The following is a 17,859-nucleotide window of genomic DNA, read 5'->3' on the forward strand; positions in this document are numbered from 1 at the left end:
CCTTTTGGAATGCTGTTGGTTCTTGAGTCTTGCCAGCGCCCCCTGCAGGCCAAAGAATATAGCATTTTTTAAAATTTACCGTATATTTCAGAGTATAAGACACGCCTTAGTTTTTGGGGAGGAAAATTTTAAAAAAGCTGATTGGCGGGTGGATCGGCCTCCCCGAATACCCCCAATCAGCTGTTCCCAGAGGTGAATTTTAGCAACAGGTTCCTCGGTTGTGAGCTCTGTGCCTTGCTTTTTTTTTCTGCCTCTGAAACTCTGTTTCAGAAAAAACTTTTTTTCCGGCCTCTAAAAGCCTCCGAAACAGAGCTTCGGGAAAAAAAGCCTCTGAAGCTCTGTTTGGAGGCTTCTTTTCTGAAGCTCTGTTTGGGGGCTTTTTTTTCTGAAGCTCTGTTTGGAGGCTTTTTTTCTGAAGCTCTGTTTGGGGGCTTTTTTCTGAAGCTCTGTTTGGGGGCTTTTTTTCTGAAGCTCTGTTTGGGGGCTTTTTTTCTGAAGCTCTGTTTGGGGGCTTCTTTTCTGAAGCTCTGTTTGGAGGCTTCTTTTCTGAAGCTCTGTTTGGGGGCTTTTTTTCTGAAGCTCTGTTTGGGGGCTTTTTTTCTGAAGCTCTGTTTGGGGGCTTCTTTTCTGAAGCTCTGTTTGGGGGCTTTTTTTCTGAAGCTCTGTTTGGGGGCTTCTTTTCTGAAGCTCTGTTTGGGGGCTTTTTTCTGAAGCTCTGTTTGGAGGCTTTTTTTCTGAAGCTCTGTTTGGAGGCTTCTTTTCTGAAGCTCTGTTTGGGGGCTTCTTTTCTGAAGCTCTGTTTGGGGGCTTTTTTCTGAAGCTCTGTTTGGAGGCTTTTTTTCTGAAGCTCTGTTTGGGGGCTTCTTTTCTGAAGCTCTGTTTGGGGGCTTTTTTCTGAAGCTCTGTTTGGGGGCTTTTTTCTGAAGCTCTGTTTGGAGGCTTTTTTTCTGAAGCTCTGTTTGGAGGCTTTTTTTCTGAAGCTCTGTTTGGGGGCTTCTTTTCTGAAGCTCTGTTTGGGGGCTTTTTTCTGAAGCTCTGTTTGGAGGCTTTTTTTCTGAAGCTCTGTTTGGGGGCTTCTTTTCTGAAGCTCTGTTTGGGGGCTTTTTTTCTGAAGCTCTGTTTGGAGGCTTTTTTTCTGAAACTCTGTTTGGGGGCTTTTTTTCTAAAGCTCTGTTTGGGGGCTTTTTTTCTAAAGCTCTGTTTGGAGGCTTTTTTCTGAAGCTCTGTTTGGGGGCTTCATTTCTGAAGCTCTGTTTGGAGGCTTCTTTTCCGAAGCTTCATTTCTGATGCTTTTTCCAGCCTCTGAAACCTCCGTTTGAGGAGCTGGGCAGGGCTACATTCAGAGTATAAGACGCTCCCAGATTTTCACCCTCTTTTTTTGGGGGGGGGAAAGGTGCCTCTTATACTCCGAAAAAATACGGTATTTTTCTGTGCCTTCAAATTGGTCCTGACTCTTTAGAGCCGTGATTGCAAACCTATGGCATGCATGCCAGAGGTGGCACACAGACCCCTCTCTGTGGGCACGTGTGTCGCCAGCAGCTCTGCTGCTTTCCAGCGTGGCCAGCTGTTCTTCACCAGGAAACGGCCTGAAAATGGCCTGAAAAAAGTCCGAAAAACTGGCCATTTTTGGGTTGGTTTTTGGGCTGGTTTTTAGATTATTTTCAGGCCTTTTTTCAGGCCATTTTCCGGCCGTTTTTTGGGCCAAAGAAGAAGGAGTCAACCTAGTCTCCAAGGCACCCGAAGGCAGGACAAGAAGCAATGGATGGAAACTAATCAAGGAGAGAAGCAATTAAGAATTGCTGGAATTAAGGAGAAATTTCCTAACAATGAGGACAATCCACCAGTGGAACAGCTTGCCACTAGACGTTGTGGGTGCTCCATCACTGGAGCCTTTTAAGAAGAGACTGGAAGGCTGCGTGTCTGAAATGGTTTAGGGCAGTGATGGCTAACCTTTTTGCCATCACGTGCCAGGAGGGAGGAGCGGGGGGGGGGTCGCATGTGTGTGTGGCCACACCCATAATTCTATGCGCCCCAACCCCACATGTATGATCCCCCCACTCCCCATGCTCCTGGCATGCGATGGCCCAGGAGGCCCTTTTTTCTTTCTCACCTGGCTCCAGGGCCTCTCTAGGAATCTGGGGAGGGCGAAAACAGCCTTCCCCATCCCCCTGGAGGTTCTCCGGAGGCTGAAAACAGCCCGTTTCCCTACTTCTGATGGATCCAGAAGACCCGAAAATCACCTGGCGGAGCTGAGCTCGCGTGCCCACTGATATGCCTATGCGTGCCACCTGTGGCACGCGTGCCATAGGTTCGCCATCACGGGTTTAGGGTCTCCTGCTTGAGCAGGGGGTTGGACCAAAAGACCTCCAAGATTCCTTTCAGGTCTATTCCGAATGATGGATTCATCCAAAGTGTCCTATTTCAGGTCTCAAACTCATACACGCACAAATACACACACACACACACAGAGTTAGTAGGTCAGGAAAGCCATTTACTCAAGGTTGGCCAGATTGACAGCACCCAAGGGAAGAAATATCGATCAACAAATTAAAGCTTTCCGGAGTACTTTTGTTCTCAAAAGGAGCGCGCAGAAGAATAGTCAAAATCCAGTCCAAAGTTCAGAGAGCCAAATCAGATTTGTCAAACAGTCCAAAGATCAGGGTTTCGGGAATCACAAGCAGAAACCCAGGAATAACACACTACAACAGAAGACCAGAAGAGGAATATGGTTCAGGGGTGCCTCTTAAATCAGTCTACAGCCAGCTGTCTTTAATTAAGAAAGTTATTCCCGTTGCTTGGCAAGGAGCCTCACTGAGCATCTTCGCTCTGCTCTATGGTCCATGTCTAAGGACCGAACGTCATCATTAGACTGCTCCAGCTGTTGTGATGGAACTTGTGTGAATCGGCCAAGCCTGAGGTCTCCTGAGGCTGATGTTCCCATTGGTTTAGCTGGAGCCGCTTCTTCAATGTGCGAATCGTGGGCTGTGACACAAGGTCTCTTCTCTTCTGAGCCTGCTATTCCTGAGCGAGAAGCCAATTTCCTTCCCCATCTCAGGACCTCCTCCACAGGTAGGTTTGGATGGACTGAGCTCTCGCACGGTCCTTAATGTAACCCACCCGATCGTCCGAGATAGTAAAAGAAATATCGACAAACCAGCTGAAAAGAGAGGAGAAATTCTGGTCAAAGGAGGTGCGAGATTCTGTTAACGTACAATAAAGTAGAATGAAGTAGAATTAGTGTCAGCACTTCAAGCTGCATTTACTCTAGTGCTGACATAAGAAGGAGAAGCGGAGGCGTCTGGACTTTTCACCTACTTATTTTCTCTGGAGATAATATCCCCTAGGAGATGGATGGGAGGGGGGAAATTCCTTTGAGCTGGAGCAGTAGATTAGGGGTAGCGTGATTTGGAAGATGGCCAATGAGTGCAGAGGAGTGGGGAAAGGAAAAGGAGGGTTTTGGGTCAGGAAGTCAGTGTTGGCTACGATGGAGTCGGAGTTAGAATGTCGTGCTTAATAAATGGAAGTTTTTCATCAAAGACTTTGTTCGAAATGCAATTTATTTGAGACGACTTCGAAACCTGACAATTAGCTTGTTTAGTTGTATTTCCTGTCTGGAAGGCTGACGACAATTTTGCAAGTCTGGAATTACACATCTCTCACTGTCTGTTTTACAGACTGAGAAACTAGGGAAGGTTTCGTCCGAGTTTCTTTCTCTGCCCTTTATGCAGCCATGGGCTACGCTGTCTCTTATCTAATTGTTCGTCTTTTTCCATCTCCCAAGCTTCACACCAGCCCACCGTATTCCCAATTCGGGGTCCTCCAGACCCTCTCCACTTACTCGTTCAGCACCACGGCTACTGCAACGCCATCGGGTCTCAGGAAAGCTGAAGTCTTCAACTTACACATCTCAAAGAAGCAGTTGGAGGTGAGAGCAACTCGCACGGAGCCTTCAGGGATGAATTTGCTGGCCGGAAAAGAGAAGACGATACTATTGGACCGAGATCAGTACAGATAGTCCATATTGACTGGTTCTCACACAACCCTTGTAAGTATTCCCCCATGGTCACATGATCAAAATTTGGGAGCTAAGCGACAGGTAAAAGATAAAGGTTCCCCTTGCATATACATGCTAGTCGTTCCCGCCTCTAGGGGGCGGTGCTCATCTCTGTTTCAAAGCCGAAAAGCCAGCACTGTCCGAAGACGTCTCCGTGGTCATGTGGCCGGCGTGACTCAACGCCAAAGGCGCACAGAACGCTGTTCCCTTCCCACCAAAGGTGGTCCCTATTTTTCTACTTGCATTTTTTTTAAGTGCTTTCGAACTGCTAGGTCGGCAGAAGCTGGGACAAGTCACGGGAGCTCATCCCGTTATGCGGCACTCGGGATTCGAACCGCTGAACTGCCGACCTTTCGATCGACAAGCTCACCGTCTTAGCCACTGAGCCATCGCGTCCCCTTCAGTCGCAGACTACTGGTAACTTAATCCGATACACGAACGATTAAATGCAAAACTGCCTCTTTCCCTCCATCACTTCCTCGGCAAGCCTGCGGAACTCCCTGCCACTGGATGAGTCCATTCTATATGGCATCTGTATTATTCTTTTTTCCTCATCCTCCTTTTCCTCCCCACTTTGCAAAACCGGTCTCAGATGATGAGTTTACCTGAAATGTCCCAGGTGATAAAACATGGGCTGTTTGTAGAATTCATCTTTGAGGGGGTTCACAATGATGGGGCTGTCCACGGGATTGTCCACCCAGTTGGGACCCCCTTCCATGTCCAGGGCCAAGTTCCAGTCAATCCACCCGGTGACAAAGTGGTTGAGATTCTGCAGAGACCAAAAGCATCAGGGGCTCTACCGGTTGCATTACAGCCCGAATCTCCCTTCCCTTTGAAAGCCAGGGGGAAAAAAGCAGACATTTCTGGGTGGAGCAAACTATGAAAGAATCAAACTTCAGACCATGGTCTGCCTTGGACTCGGGGAAAACTAGAGAGGGAAGGTTCTCTAAAGATCAGAATTTGCCCCCAGAAGTTATGGTTGCTCCAACACTTAGAGGTTTTAAGGAGAGATTGGACATCCACTTGTCTGAAATGGAATAGAGTTTCCTGCTTCTATTATTCTGCTATCCTTCCTTCCTTCCTTCCTTCCTTCCTTCCTTCCTTCCTTCCTTCCTTCCTTCCTTCCTTCTGCAGGGGATTGGACAAGAAGACCTTCCAACTGTGTTATCCTTCCTTCCTTCCTTCCTTCCTTCCTTCCTTCCTTCCTTCCTTCCTTCCTTCCTTCCTTCCTTCCTTCCTTCCTTCCTTCCTTCTGCAGAGGATTGGACAAGAAGACCTTTCAACTGTGTTAACCTTCCTTCCTTCCTTCCTTCCTTCCTTCCTTCCTTCCTTCCTTCCTTCCTTTTCCTTCCTTCCTTCCTTCCTTTTCCTTCCTTCCTTCCTTCCTTCTGCAGAGGATTGGACAAGAAGACCTTCCAACTGTGTTATCCTTCCTCCCTCCCTCCCTCCCTCCCTCCCTCCCTCCCTCCCTTCCTTCCTTCCTTCCTTCCTTCCTTCCTTTTCCTTCCTTCCTTCTGCAGGGGGTTGGATAGAAGACTTCCAAGATACCTTTCCCTCCCTCTTTCCCTCCCACCTGCCTTCTTGAGGAGGGGGTTGGACTAAAAGACCTCCAAGGTCCCTTCCCGCTCTGTTATTCTGTTATCCTCAAGCCCACCCCTCCCTAAAGCAGAGTTTTAGTGTACTGGCTCAGCTTCCCAAAGATTCTACAACACCCTTTGAAGAACCAGAAACTGCGAGGACGTTTTGACGTCCATTCCTGCCCTTCTTATCGTCGAAGGGCTACGAATTTTTGGTCGTAGCAAGGGGGTCCCCTTACCGTCAGGATGTTGCTGCTGTAATAGGTGCCTCTCTCCCAGCTTCCTAGTATAACCTTCATGTCCCAGTCCAGATAACCATTGCAAGCTTCGGTGTAGAGCAGGAAGAAATCGGGGTACAGGTGATGGGTAACGTCCAGAGTAAGTCCAGCTGGGGTGACCGAGTCAAAATACCAATGAATGCCAATGCCGGATACGAAGGCTGCCGCCGTATTATTGCCAATCACCTGTCAGGGTACAGAGGGAAGGAAAAGGAGCTTCAATCCCGGCAGTCCTCGGCTTACAACAGCCCGTTTAAAGTTACAAGTTACTTTCAAACTTGTTCAAAGTTACAACAGTGCTGGGGGAAAAAAAATCGACCGATGATTGTGGTTCACACTTACGACCATTGCACCTTCCCCACAGTCACATGATCAAAATTGGCAACCAGCATGTACAAGGTCATCCTCGACGTATGACCACAGTTGAGCCCCATACGTCCGTTGCTAAGTGAAACATGGGTGAAGTGAACGTTGCCCCTTCCTCACCGTCCTGTAGACGCGAATCGGCGCAGTTGAAAGAGTGAGTCACACGGTGGTTAAGCGAATCTGGATTCCCTGTGGACTTCGGCAAGGTCGGCCAAGGATGCTACAACTGTCCTAAGTTCCGGTCAGTTGCCAAGCTTCTGAATTTTGATCACATGACCATAGGGAATACTGCCACAGTTGCTACCTGGGAATAACGATCCTAAGTCACTCTTTTTCAATGCCATCTGTCACTAAACACATGGTGGTAAGTCAAGGATTTCCCCCGTCGTAGTGTAGATACGTCGAGGGGTGGGTTTCAAAAATTTTAGCAAGGGGTTCTCTGCCCGGTTGCTGGGTGGGCTTGGCCTCCTGCACCATGATGGAGGGGGATTTTTTTGCCCTCCCCAGGCTCCGGAGGCTATCCTCAAGCTTCCAGGAGCCTCACCAGGCTCTGAAGGCCCTCTGGTGGCCAGAAACAGGCCGGTTTCTGGCCTTCCCGAATTTTTGGGAACCCACCTGGTCGGCCCAGTTCGGCAAGTGACACCTCCCATCATCAAGGATCATCAGGCGGACATCGGCATGAGGGCTGGCGGCAAGGGCGGGCCCCAAATCTTGAATGATAAAGTCGCGCTGATCTTGCGGCGAGAAATAATTGCAAGGAAAATCTTCCCGACTTATGAAAAGGGCCGTGACAGGTTCGTTCTGAGAGCTGAATGCCCAGAAAGTAATATTGTATTTGGCGTACTCCTCAAAGAATCTAAATTCAAAAAATCAGAATAATGTTGTAAAAATGCGATTGTCAAGTTTCGATGCTATCTCAAAATAAATGAATTTCCAAACTACCGATCTTTGAGGAAATTTTCTCTTTATTGAGCATAGTGATCTGTCCCTGGCTCTTTCGCGGTCAGCACTGACCTTTGCCCCCCAATCCCTCCCTTTCCGATCCCCAATTCTCTGCGTCTCATTGGCTATCTTCCTAGCCACTCTCCTCATCCCATCTCCATCAGATCACAGAAATGTCCCCCCCCTCCTCCCATCTCCGAGGAAACAGAATCTTCAAAGGAATTAAGTAGGCAAAAGTTCAAGCTTCTCCTCTCCTTTCATATGTCAGCGCTGGAACGCTGACAGAGATAGGATCAGCTTGGAAATATCCCCATCCTTCTCCAGAGTAGGGTGTGGAGACAGAGAAGGGACTAAACTTCTCCGGGCATATTGTCCCACTGATTTCTTAATCTCTATCTACAGGGACTCTCAAAAACGTCTGTCGGTGGGTGGGGCCAGATCACGATTCGGGGAGGAGTTTGAGAAAGGGCGGAGCCACAAAGCAGGCGGGACTTGGCTAGGGGAGGAGCCTGCTAAATTCAAAGTTTAAGAAGCCGTTCCTAAAGCAGACGAGATTGAAAAAGTTATTTATTACCTGATAAAATAACGAGCCCAGGCCTTGTGGTAGCGATCGCCTGGTTCTCCCTTTATCCTGGATTTGCCATAAACCTTGTTGTTGACCCTTAGCCAGGCAGGACTGGTCCAAGGGCTGCTGACCAGTGAGAGGGGTCTCCCGGTGAGGGCCATGATACGATGGAGCAGGGGGATCTGTGGAGAGAGACAACAACTGTTTCCGGGGATGGCCTGATCGACGCTCCACAAGACCGTTCACACCATCTCCTTGTGGGTTTGTTGACTTTGACCGTGTTAATCCCGGAGCTCTGCAGGCAGTCCTCCAGTTATGACCGCCATGGAGCCTGCCCATTACGGTTGTTAAGCTGTAGCAGGCATAAAATGGTTACCAACCCAACTGATCAACTGTCAGACTGCGATGCTATCTCAAAATTAAATGAATTTCCAAACTGCCAATCTTTAAGGAAATCTTTCTTTAATTGAGCACAGCCACTGGATCATGACTCCACGCGGACAAGACTGACCTTTTGCCCCCCCAATCCCTCCCTTTCCGATCCCCAAATCTCTGCTTCTCATTGGCTGCCTTCCAAGTCATTCTTCAGACTTCTTTTCCTCGTCATTTCCCAGGAATGTGCCCCCTCCCCTCATTTCCACGACAACCCGACTTCAAAGGGATTTAGCAGGCAAAAGTTTCAGAGTTTATCTCTCGCTCTCCTCTGCTCTCTATGCCAGCGTTGAAACGCTGACATCAACATTTTTCCCAGCGGTTGTTAGGCAAGCAACCTCCTTCCCCTTCCTCCCCCTCCCCTTCCTCCTCCCCCTTCTCCTTTACTCCCTGAACCCCTCGCCCTTCTAACACTGATGTTATTACTTAGTTGGGTAATGGAACGTCTTCAAGGAAACCACCAAGCTTAGAGAGCACCAAGGATCCCACAGTTTTCCTCCTCCCCTTCCCCTTCCTCTTCTCTTCCTCCCTTTCCTCCTCCTCCTCTTCCTCCCAAACGCCACCTCCTTCTAGCACTGATGATGTTAGCTAGTTGGGTCATGAAACGTTTGCGAGAAAACCACCAAGCTCACAGAGCACCCAGGACCCCACAACTCTATTTGGTGTGCCGAACTCACCCTAAGTTTGGTGTCTTCGGGGGCCAGTTCAAAACACTTCAGTTCGAAGTCATTCACGCAGCGGTCATCGTAAGTATACGGCCGCGTGGAAAAGTCGGAGCAGCCAATGGGCCAACGCAGCAAATTGTACTCAATTCCTGCAGAAGCGGAGAGAGAGAGAGAGAGAGAGGAAAATATTCCAGTCTTCTGATTTTCACAATCAGAAAAAGGAAGAAAAAAAGGATACAAAACTTACGTCCATGAAAGAAGAAGAAGGAGGAGGAGGAGGAGGAGGAGGAGGAGGAGGAGGAGGAGGAGGAGGAGGAGGAGGAGGAGGAGGAGGAGGAAGAGAAGAAGAAAAATCACAAAGTACCGGGACTTGCAAATTGAAGTTGAGCGACTGTGGAAAAAGAAATCGTGTGTTGTCCCGATTGCAATTGGAGCCCTCGGAGCAATACCCAAAGGGCTACCCCGCTATTTATAAATTCTAAATTTGCCGGACTTGAACATTTTGACTCTACAAAAAACCACCTTACTCGGAACAGCTGACATCCTCCGACGACACCTTAACAGTTCCTAGCTCCTTGGTTAGGACTCGAGCTGCTGAGCTATTAACCAGCCTCAAAGGCTGTGAATCTCACTAAAGATTAACCAATAATAATAATAAGTAATAATAATAATAATAATGACGCCATCAATACCATCTCATAAAGATGGTTCTTCGTCAGGGAGCATCTCATTCCTTCTCCCTCCCTTTGCTTTTTCCTTTCCTGCTATGCCTTTCAGTCCATCCGTTCTCACTGAATTTGCCCTGAATTGCTCTCTTCCTTTTTCATTCATTCTCGAGCATCCCGGGGATAAATCGATTCAATTCAAAATGAAAAATCAGTTTTATTTTCTGCTCATCAAACATTGGTGCGTAAAGTCAGTAAAACGAGGTTTAAAAAAACAAACAAACAACTTTCTTGATTGTTCAGACCGTATGCCCGCAAACAAAGATCGCCATTCTGCTGGTAAACGCAGTTTAACTCTGCCAGGTTTTTTTTTTTCATCCTTGCTTGGAGAAAGATAAGAGCCTCAGGGTGTTAGCTTTCCCTGAGCGGCTAGATTTCATTGGGTGGATGTTTGGGTGGTTTAGGGGTGGGGAATTTGTGGTGGATAGGGTGTGGGGGGGTGTTTGGGGCAGGGGTGAAATCCAGCAGGTTCTGACAGGTTCTGGCGAACTGGTAGCGGAAATTTTGAGTAGTTCGGAGAAGCGGCAAATACCACCTCTGGCTGGCCCCAGGAGTGGGGAGGGAATGGGGATTTTGCAGTATCCTTCCCCTGGAGTGGGGAGAGAATGGAGATTTTACAATATCCTTCCCCTGGAGTGGGGTCGGATGGGGATTTTACAGTATCTTTCCCCTGGAGTGGGGAGAGAATGGAGATTTTGCAGTATCCTTCCCCCAGGAGCGGGGAGGGAATGGGAATTCCCTTAAAACCATGTTGTTCCACCAGGCTGGGCTGTCAATGTAAAGATTTTAATTGGTTTTAAGTGGGATTTTAAATTTGGGGTTTTATAAATTGGGCCTCTTATTTAATCATTTTAATTATTTTTAAATTTTGTCTGTCTGTGTGTTTTTAATTAGGCTGTACACCGCCCTGAGTCCTTCGGGAGAAGGGCGGTATAGAAATAAAATAAAATAAAATAAAATAAAATAAAATAAAATAAAATAAAATAAAATAAAATAAAATAAAATAAAATAAAATAAAATAAAATAAAATAAAATAAAATAAAATAAAATAAAATAAAATAAAATAAAATTTTGCAATATCCTTCCCCTGGAGTGGGGAGAGAATGGGGATTTGTGGTATCCTTCCTCTGCCACACCCAAGCCACGCCACGCCCACCAAGCCACACCACGCCCACCAAACCACACCACACCACACCCACCAAGTCACACCACACCCACAGAATCGGTAGTAAAAAAAAATGTGGATTTCACCACTGGTTTCGGGATTGTTATGTGTGTTGGGCCTGGTCTTTGGGTGTTAAGTAAATTTCGTTGTATGGGTATACTGTGTATACACGTACAATGACAATAAAGTTATTATTATTATTATTATCAAGGGGTCATTCCCAATTTTCTCACCTTCTTCGGAGAAGTAAGAGCGGAGAAGTTGGTTTTGGGCTGCATAAGACAAATGTAGGATGTTGATGGCCGCAGAGTCGGTGAGCGACCCGCCGAAGCCTTTGATGTATTGGTGCCGAACGGAGGGATCGTAGGTGTAGAAAATTCCACCTGAGATAACAAGAATGAACAGAATGAGCAAAATAAGGAAGGGACCCTTACAGGTCATCTAGTCCAACCTCCCCAGATTTACCGGAAGCTCCTGACTTGGCAGCTGTTTTCCCTTCGCTCCGCTCCAACCGTTGGCCGTCCCTGCTGGTTGTGTACTTGACAAAGCTGCCGACGTCAGGGAGGGAGACCGGGTCCACCGTGTCGCAGTACGTCGCGTTGCAAACGCACACCATTGCAGTTGCGTGAAGGTATTTAGGACTACAGGGCTGGCGTGCTAGAGATCGACCAAAATTGGACAGGGGAGGGGGGAAAGTAGGTGAATTTAGTCCCCGCCTACCAGCGCAATGGAGCCCCGCCCACTTTTCCTTCCGGCTCCACCCACAAAAGACTTCCCGAAGGCTTCCCCACTGACCTCTGACTTCAACCATCCCTAAGAAGACAAGGAACAGCGCCCCCAAAGCATTTCGTGTCTGCATAGCAGCCTTGAAACATCAGCCTCCGAATTTTAGAGAAAATTGCCTGCAGGGGGAAGAAAAAAAAAGATGGATTTTTTTTGGGGGGGGGCATCCTTTGCAAAGCTGTTAATTTATTCATGCATGGTTCCTGCAGCCCAAATCCTAAATCTACCGCCTCCTCCCAATCTATTCTATACAAGAACCTTGGTGGCGCAGCAGACTAAAGTGCTGTTAAGTAGCACCAGCTGCTTGCAATTACTACATGTTCAAATCTCACCAGGCTCAAGGTTGACTCAGCCTTCCATCCTTTCGAGGTAGGTAAAATGTGGGGGGCAATAAGCTGACTTTGTATAAAAAAAAGAACACCGCTTAGGGGGGGCCGAGAGCCCTACTAAGCAGGTATATACAAAAAAAGTATGAAGGCTATTGCTTAACGCATTGTAAGCTGCCCTGAGTGTCCGGAGAAGGGCGACATATAAATCGAAGCAATAAATAAATATTCCTTGCAGGACGTAGCCCCCACCACACCCAGTGACTCTGCTGTAAGGTTGGGAATCCAAGCTAGACCGATTTTATCTACCAGATGTTTAGCCTATTCTTCCCAAGGACCCGTTCGGTCAGGGATCAGCAACCTGTTGCTCTGGTGCTTCCATCCGATCTACAACGAAAAGTCCTTCCGATGCTTGTAAAAGCAAATCAAGCCATTAAAAATGTTGGTTCATCAACAGCCAAGAAGCAGATGTTAAAGACAGAGACAAAGATCCAAGAGAGGAATTTGAGAGGCATGTAAAAAAAAAAAAAAAGCATAGCAATTAAAGTATTGAAGCGGGCAAGAGACGATGGATAGATGATTTCTTTTTTATGTTGTTCTGCTTTGCTTTTCTCTCTCCTTTTTTTTTCTCTTTAGGTAGGTGACATGAATAGAAGTTAGGTAGGATAGAAAGAAAGTGTCTTTTAATAAAGGGTGACGTGATTAAAAGTTAGAATAAGAGACAGAAATAAGAGAAGGGGGAATATTAGTGTATACGCTTTTATATAATAAAATAAGAGAAAACATGGAATAATTGAACAATGACCGATTGCCTTTCTAATGTTCCCTTTGATCATGCCTAATAAAAAGATTTCTGGTTCTAATTCAATAAAATATTTAACACTACATATAATTACGGTGGCTAAACTGGCACTAGGACAATTGTGGAAAACAGATCGTTTGCCAACGGATCAGAAGGTAATACAAAAAATTTATACATGTGCAGAAATGGATAAATTAACCGTACAATTAAAAGACAAGGAAGACTCAAAATATTTTAAAGTATGGAATAGATGGTACAAGTGGATAAATCAAAAGAAAAAAGGGTAAAGACAAAATTCAGGAAAAATCAAATGTAATAAATAAGCACCGTCAGGTAGATAGAATAGGTAATAAGTCACTGTTTATATATGTGTGTATATATAATTACATATATTTAGTTTATTTGTGGTGTTGTGTACTGTATATATAATTTTATGATTGAGAAAAATTTGTATATTTTTTTCTTTTTTAAAATATTTTTAAACTTAATAAAGTTTGTTTTTAAAATTCAAAAAAAAAAAGAACAATGACGGATTGCAACTTAATATAAATGTGTATCATTATTAGAAATATATAAGTTGATTGAATGTAATAACTATGATGAATTCTACTAGTTTTATTTGTATTAGAATGTATGACATCCAGGTGCCACGCTGTTCGTGCATTGATTTGATATATTTGTAAACAATAAAAAAATAATAAAACTTAGGAGGGCGGAATGTTGGTTTGAATTGCCAGAGGTTTTACACCACAATCGATATGTCGGGTTGGTTCCCCTGATGCATTTATAAGACGGTTTAGCCCTCAAGCCGCACAAGTCAAAAGCGCCGTATAAAACATTCCCCACTTATTCCACAATCCTAAAATCACTTTATCCTGCATCTCGCAACCCTGAAATACTTTTCATCCAATTTGCAATCCCGTTCAAACTTGTTTTTCCTTTCTGCGATCCTGAAATTATTGTTTCCCCCATTCCACAATCCTGAAATACTTTCCCCCTAATTTGCACCCTGAAACCATATTTTTCCCCCATTTTTCGGAAATCAGAATTTTCCCCGTTCTGTGATCTTGAAATCACTTTTCCCCTCCATTCTACGATCCTGAAACTGCCATCCCTCCTTTTAACCTGGCACCGTAATAAACACAGGATTGTAGGTGACATTCCTACCTGTCGGACGCTTTATTTCAGAACTTGGAAAGCTGATGTATAGTTCCCAGGGAGAAGAGAATAAAAACCAGGCAATCGTAGCTGCTAGCTCAACTCTTGTATGCTTGGAGGGAAGCCAACAGCTCTGGCAGCAAAATTTACGACGCTCATCTAAAATGAGAGCTGGAAGACCTGACTGGCTTGGCCAGAAAAATACAATTAAAGAACTTCCACCGAATGTCAGTTATTACCTGGATGAAACTAAAGGAAGTTAGAAATGGAGAACTGAAGCTGAGTCAGCAATTCCAGAGGAATGAAGAAGTGGATAAGGAGAGATCTGGAGATCACCCAAAAGTGCCTCGGGCAGTTGCTCCTCACAAGAGATCATGTCAATTGTCTTCAGCAGGTTTAATGCTCCAGAAGATGACCCATCTTCCTCAAAATCTATATATATATATTTAACTGTATTTTAATATTTGTATTTGATGTTTTTATTTGGCTGTTCAACGCCCTGAGTCCTCAGGGAGAAGGGCGGTATACAAATTAAAAAAAAAATAAAAATATGATGGACACCTTTAAAATGACGCTGGGTTTGCATATTTCCTTTTCTTAACAACTTTTGCAAATGCTTGTTAGCAGCTTTTCGAATGTTAGGAACCTTTAACACAGGGGTGGAATGCTATTTCCGATGATCAGCTGTGCCACACGATTTATATTCTAAATCACGCGGCACAGCTGGTCCCCCCCCCTTGCTGTTCTACTTACTTTCTTACGCCTCCTTTTTCCTTTTGCACACACGCAGGTAGCAAACCGGTGTCAAATTGCGGAGGATTTCGCCACTCCTTTAACATTCCATGTTTTATTCTACTCGGTGAGTTTTCTTCAATTTCTTCGATTTAGCAAAGAAAGTTTTAAATACAAGTTTAAAGATTTAAAAAACTTTTTTTTTTTTTTGGCGAGTAAACAGAAAAAGGGTGATTGGAACATGGATTTTTGGAAAGGGGTAAAGAGACAAAGATGAATTTGAAATAAGATTTTGAAATTAATCGTAAGAAAATTTCCAGGAAGGAACTGCTGTTGTTTTCAATTCTTAAAAAAAAAACAAAAACTGATAAGATGAGAATTTGAAGGTTGGACACTAGAGAGAACCAGAGGGAGCTAAAAATATTTAGGTAGTCCTTAACTTATAACAGTTCATTTAGTGACCATTCAAAGTTACAATGAAAAATGTAGTTACAGGCACTGAAAAATGTGACTTAGGATCGTTTTCAACACTAACTTGGTAGCATCCCCATGTGATCAAAATTCAGATGATTGGCAACTGACTCATATTTATGACTGTTGCTGTGACAAAGTCAATGAGGAAGCTGGATTCATTTAACAACCAGGTTACTAGTTTATCAACTGCCGGGATCCACTTAACAACGGTGGCAAGAAAAGTCGTAAAATGGGCCAAACTCACTTAATGAATGTCTCACTCAAGCAACAGAAATCTTGGGCTCAATTGTGGTTATAATTCAAGGACTACCTGTCCATTAGAGAACACTTAATGATTTGACTTACTCATGCAGAAGGCAACAAATATTTTAATCTCAGACATAATGAAGGGTGTTTGCGAACAACGGATGCAGAATTAATTTTAAGATTGTCTGCCATTATAGATAAATTGAGTTTAAAAGGTGTTATGGAAGAAGAACAGATTTTACTGGGCAAAACTAAAATTGATCTGAAAGTGGATTTAAAAATGATATGGAAAAAAAAAGATGCCATGTTAAATATACAAATGAAACCGTCTGATGTCTTAATAATCCAAGGGGTAGGCAGAATGCAAGCTGGAAAAACAACTTGCGTAACCTTCTTATATTGGATTTACAAAAGAGGCTTATTAAAGCTTTGAAGAATTTTGTGAGAAGGGACAAAGAAGAAAGATAGAACGGAAGAAAGAAAGAAAGAAAGAAAGAAAGAAAGAAAGAAAGAAAGAAAGAAAGAAAGGAAGGAAGGAAGGAAGGAAGGAAGGAAGGAAGGAAGGAAGGAAGAAGAAAGGAAAGAAAGAAAGAAAAGAAGAAGAAAGAAAGAAGAAAGAAAGAAAGAAAGAAAGAAAGAAAGAAAGAAAGAAAGAAAGAAAGAAAGAAAGAAAGAAAGAAAGAAGATAGTTCTAGGACTTTATTTAGAATTAAGAGATTCCAGGGAGATTATTTGAATGGATTAAAGATCAAGAGCATTACAACTAAGATATGAATTGAGTCAGCCTTCAAAGGGGAAAAAAAAACCCTAACACCTCTGAGTCACTTCTAATATGTTTCGATGCAAAACAACGGCATGAGTTGTCGGGAAGAGACAAAACCAAAATTAAAGTGTATTAGCTAACTCCTTACCCATAGGAAGATTCCAGCACCTAGTGACTCACCTGTTTTTTTGTTTTTTTTTTTAAAGTTAAAGGATGTAAAAGCTGGTATTTTTCAAATTGGCAACTTTAAGATGTGTGGACTTCGGCTCCCAGAATTCCCCAGCCAACATGCTGACTGAGGAATTCTGGGAGTTGAAGTCCGCATCCCGTAAAGTCCTCGAGTTTGAAAAAAAATGTTGTTCTGAGACAGTGAAGGCGAACCTTTTGGGCACCGGGTGCCCAAACCGGAGCACACATGCATGCACTTAGATGTGCGCACGCCGGAGCACTGACTGGCACATGCCGGTCAGCTGGTCTTCGGTTTCCGGCACACACATGCACGCCGACCGGCTGGTCTTTGCATGCGCCGGAGCACCGGAAACCTGAAGACCTGAAAACTGCCCGAAAAACGGCCTGAAAAAGACCCAAAAAAGGCCCAGAAAACAGGCTGTTTTCGGACTGTTTTTCGGACTGTTTTCCAGCACTCTGGTGCCCACAAAGATCAGCTGGCTGGCGTGCCGGAAACCTGAAGACCTGAAAACTGCCCAAAAAACAGCCTGAAAACGGCCCAGAAAAGGCCCAGAAAACGGCCCCAAAAAAGGCCCAGAAAAAGGTCCAGAAAACAGGCTGTTTTTGGACTGTTTTTCGGACTGTTTTCCAGCATTCTGGTGCCCACAAAGATCAGCTGGCTGGCGTGCCAGAAATCAGAAGACCTGAAAAGTGCCCGAAAAAGGCCCAGAAAACAGCCCCAAAAAAGGTCCAGAAAACAGGCTGTTTTTCGGCTGTTTTTCAGACTGTTTTCCAGCACTCCCGCGAAGACAAGCTGGCTAGAGCACCAGAAACCTGAAGACCTGAAAACTACCCAAAAAACGGCCTGAAAATGGCCCGAAAAAGGCCCAGAAAACGGCCCAAAAAGGCCCAGAAAAAGACCCAGAAAACGGGCTGTTTTGGGGCTGTTTTTTGGACTGTTTTCCAGCACTCTGGCTCCCGTGAAGACAAGCTGCCAGAGCACTGGAAACCACCTGAAAACTGCCCAAAAATGGCCTGAAAATGGCCAGAAAAAGGCCCAGAAAACGGGCTGTTTTGGGGCTGTTTTTCAGACTGTTTTCCAGCACTCTGGCGCCCACGAAGATCAGCTGGCTGGCGTGCCGGAAACCAGAAAACCTGAAAACTGCCCCCCAAAACAGCCTGAAAATGGCCCAAAAAAGGCCCAGAAAACAGCCCCAAAAAAGGCCCAGAAAAAGGTCCAGAAAACAGGCTGTTTTGGGGCTGTTTTTCAGACTGTTTTCCAGCACTCTGGCGCCCACGAAGATCAGCTGGCTGGCGTGCCGGAAACCAGAAGATCTGAAAAGTGCCCGAAAAACGGCCTGAAAATGGCCCCAAAAAAGGCCCAGAAAACGGCCCAAAAAAAGGCCCAGAAAACAGCCCAAAAAAAGGCCCAGAAAAAGGTCCAGATAATAGGCTGTTTTGGGACTGTTTTCCAGCACTCTGGCTCCCGCGAAGACAAGCTGCCAGAGCACTGGAAACCACCTGAAAACTGCCCAAAAATGGCCTGAAAATGGCCAGAAAAAGGCCCAGAAAAAGGCCCAGAAAAAGGCCCAGAAAACGGGCTGTTTTGGGGCTGTTTTTCAGACTGTTTTCCAGCAC

The 17,859-nt window shown here is 45.1% G+C and overlaps 1 protein-coding gene across 1 annotated transcript; it reads right to left on the minus strand.

The window, feature by feature from the left end:
• Positions 1-2,470: 2,470 nt before the first annotated feature.
• Positions 2,471-13,935, minus strand: LOC117658868 (lysosomal acid glucosylceramidase-like). The gene is made up of 11 exons (XM_087880687.1): positions 13,848-13,935; positions 11,565-11,671; positions 11,235-11,426; positions 11,003-11,152; positions 8,892-9,028; positions 7,792-7,964; positions 6,891-7,131; positions 5,871-6,095; positions 4,660-4,823; positions 3,839-3,964; positions 2,471-3,157 (listed from the first exon to the last, which is right to left on the minus strand). The coding sequence occupies exons 2-11, from the start codon at positions 11,626-11,628 to the stop codon at positions 3,052-3,054; spliced, it is 1,578 nt and encodes a 525-aa protein (XP_087736813.1). The 5' UTR covers positions 11,629-11,671; positions 13,848-13,935; the 3' UTR covers positions 2,471-3,051.
• Between the last annotated feature and the right edge of the window lie 3,924 nt (positions 13,936-17,859).

Source organism: Pantherophis guttatus, chromosome 18, assembly GCF_059756535.1.
Source record: "Pantherophis guttatus breed Tessera chromosome 18, ASM5975653v1, whole genome shotgun sequence".
Classification (NCBI taxonomy): Eukaryota; Metazoa; Chordata; class Lepidosauria; order Squamata; family Colubridae; genus Pantherophis; species Pantherophis guttatus.

Excerpts from the sequence above, each read along its gene's own strand:
- LOC117658868 (XM_087880687.1), bottom strand. The coding sequence starts at position 11,628 with ATGCAGACACGAAATGCTTTGGGGGCGCTGTTCCTTGTCTTCTTAGGG. Across the intron at positions 7,132-7,791 it reads TGGGCTCGTTATTTTATCAG|ATTCTTTGAGGAGTACGCCA; the intron begins GTAATAAATAAC and ends TTTTGAATTTAG. Across the intron at positions 4,824-5,870 it reads ACAGCAGCAACATCCTGACG|AATCTCAACCACTTTGTCAC; the intron begins GTAAGGGGACCC and ends TGGTCTCTGCAG.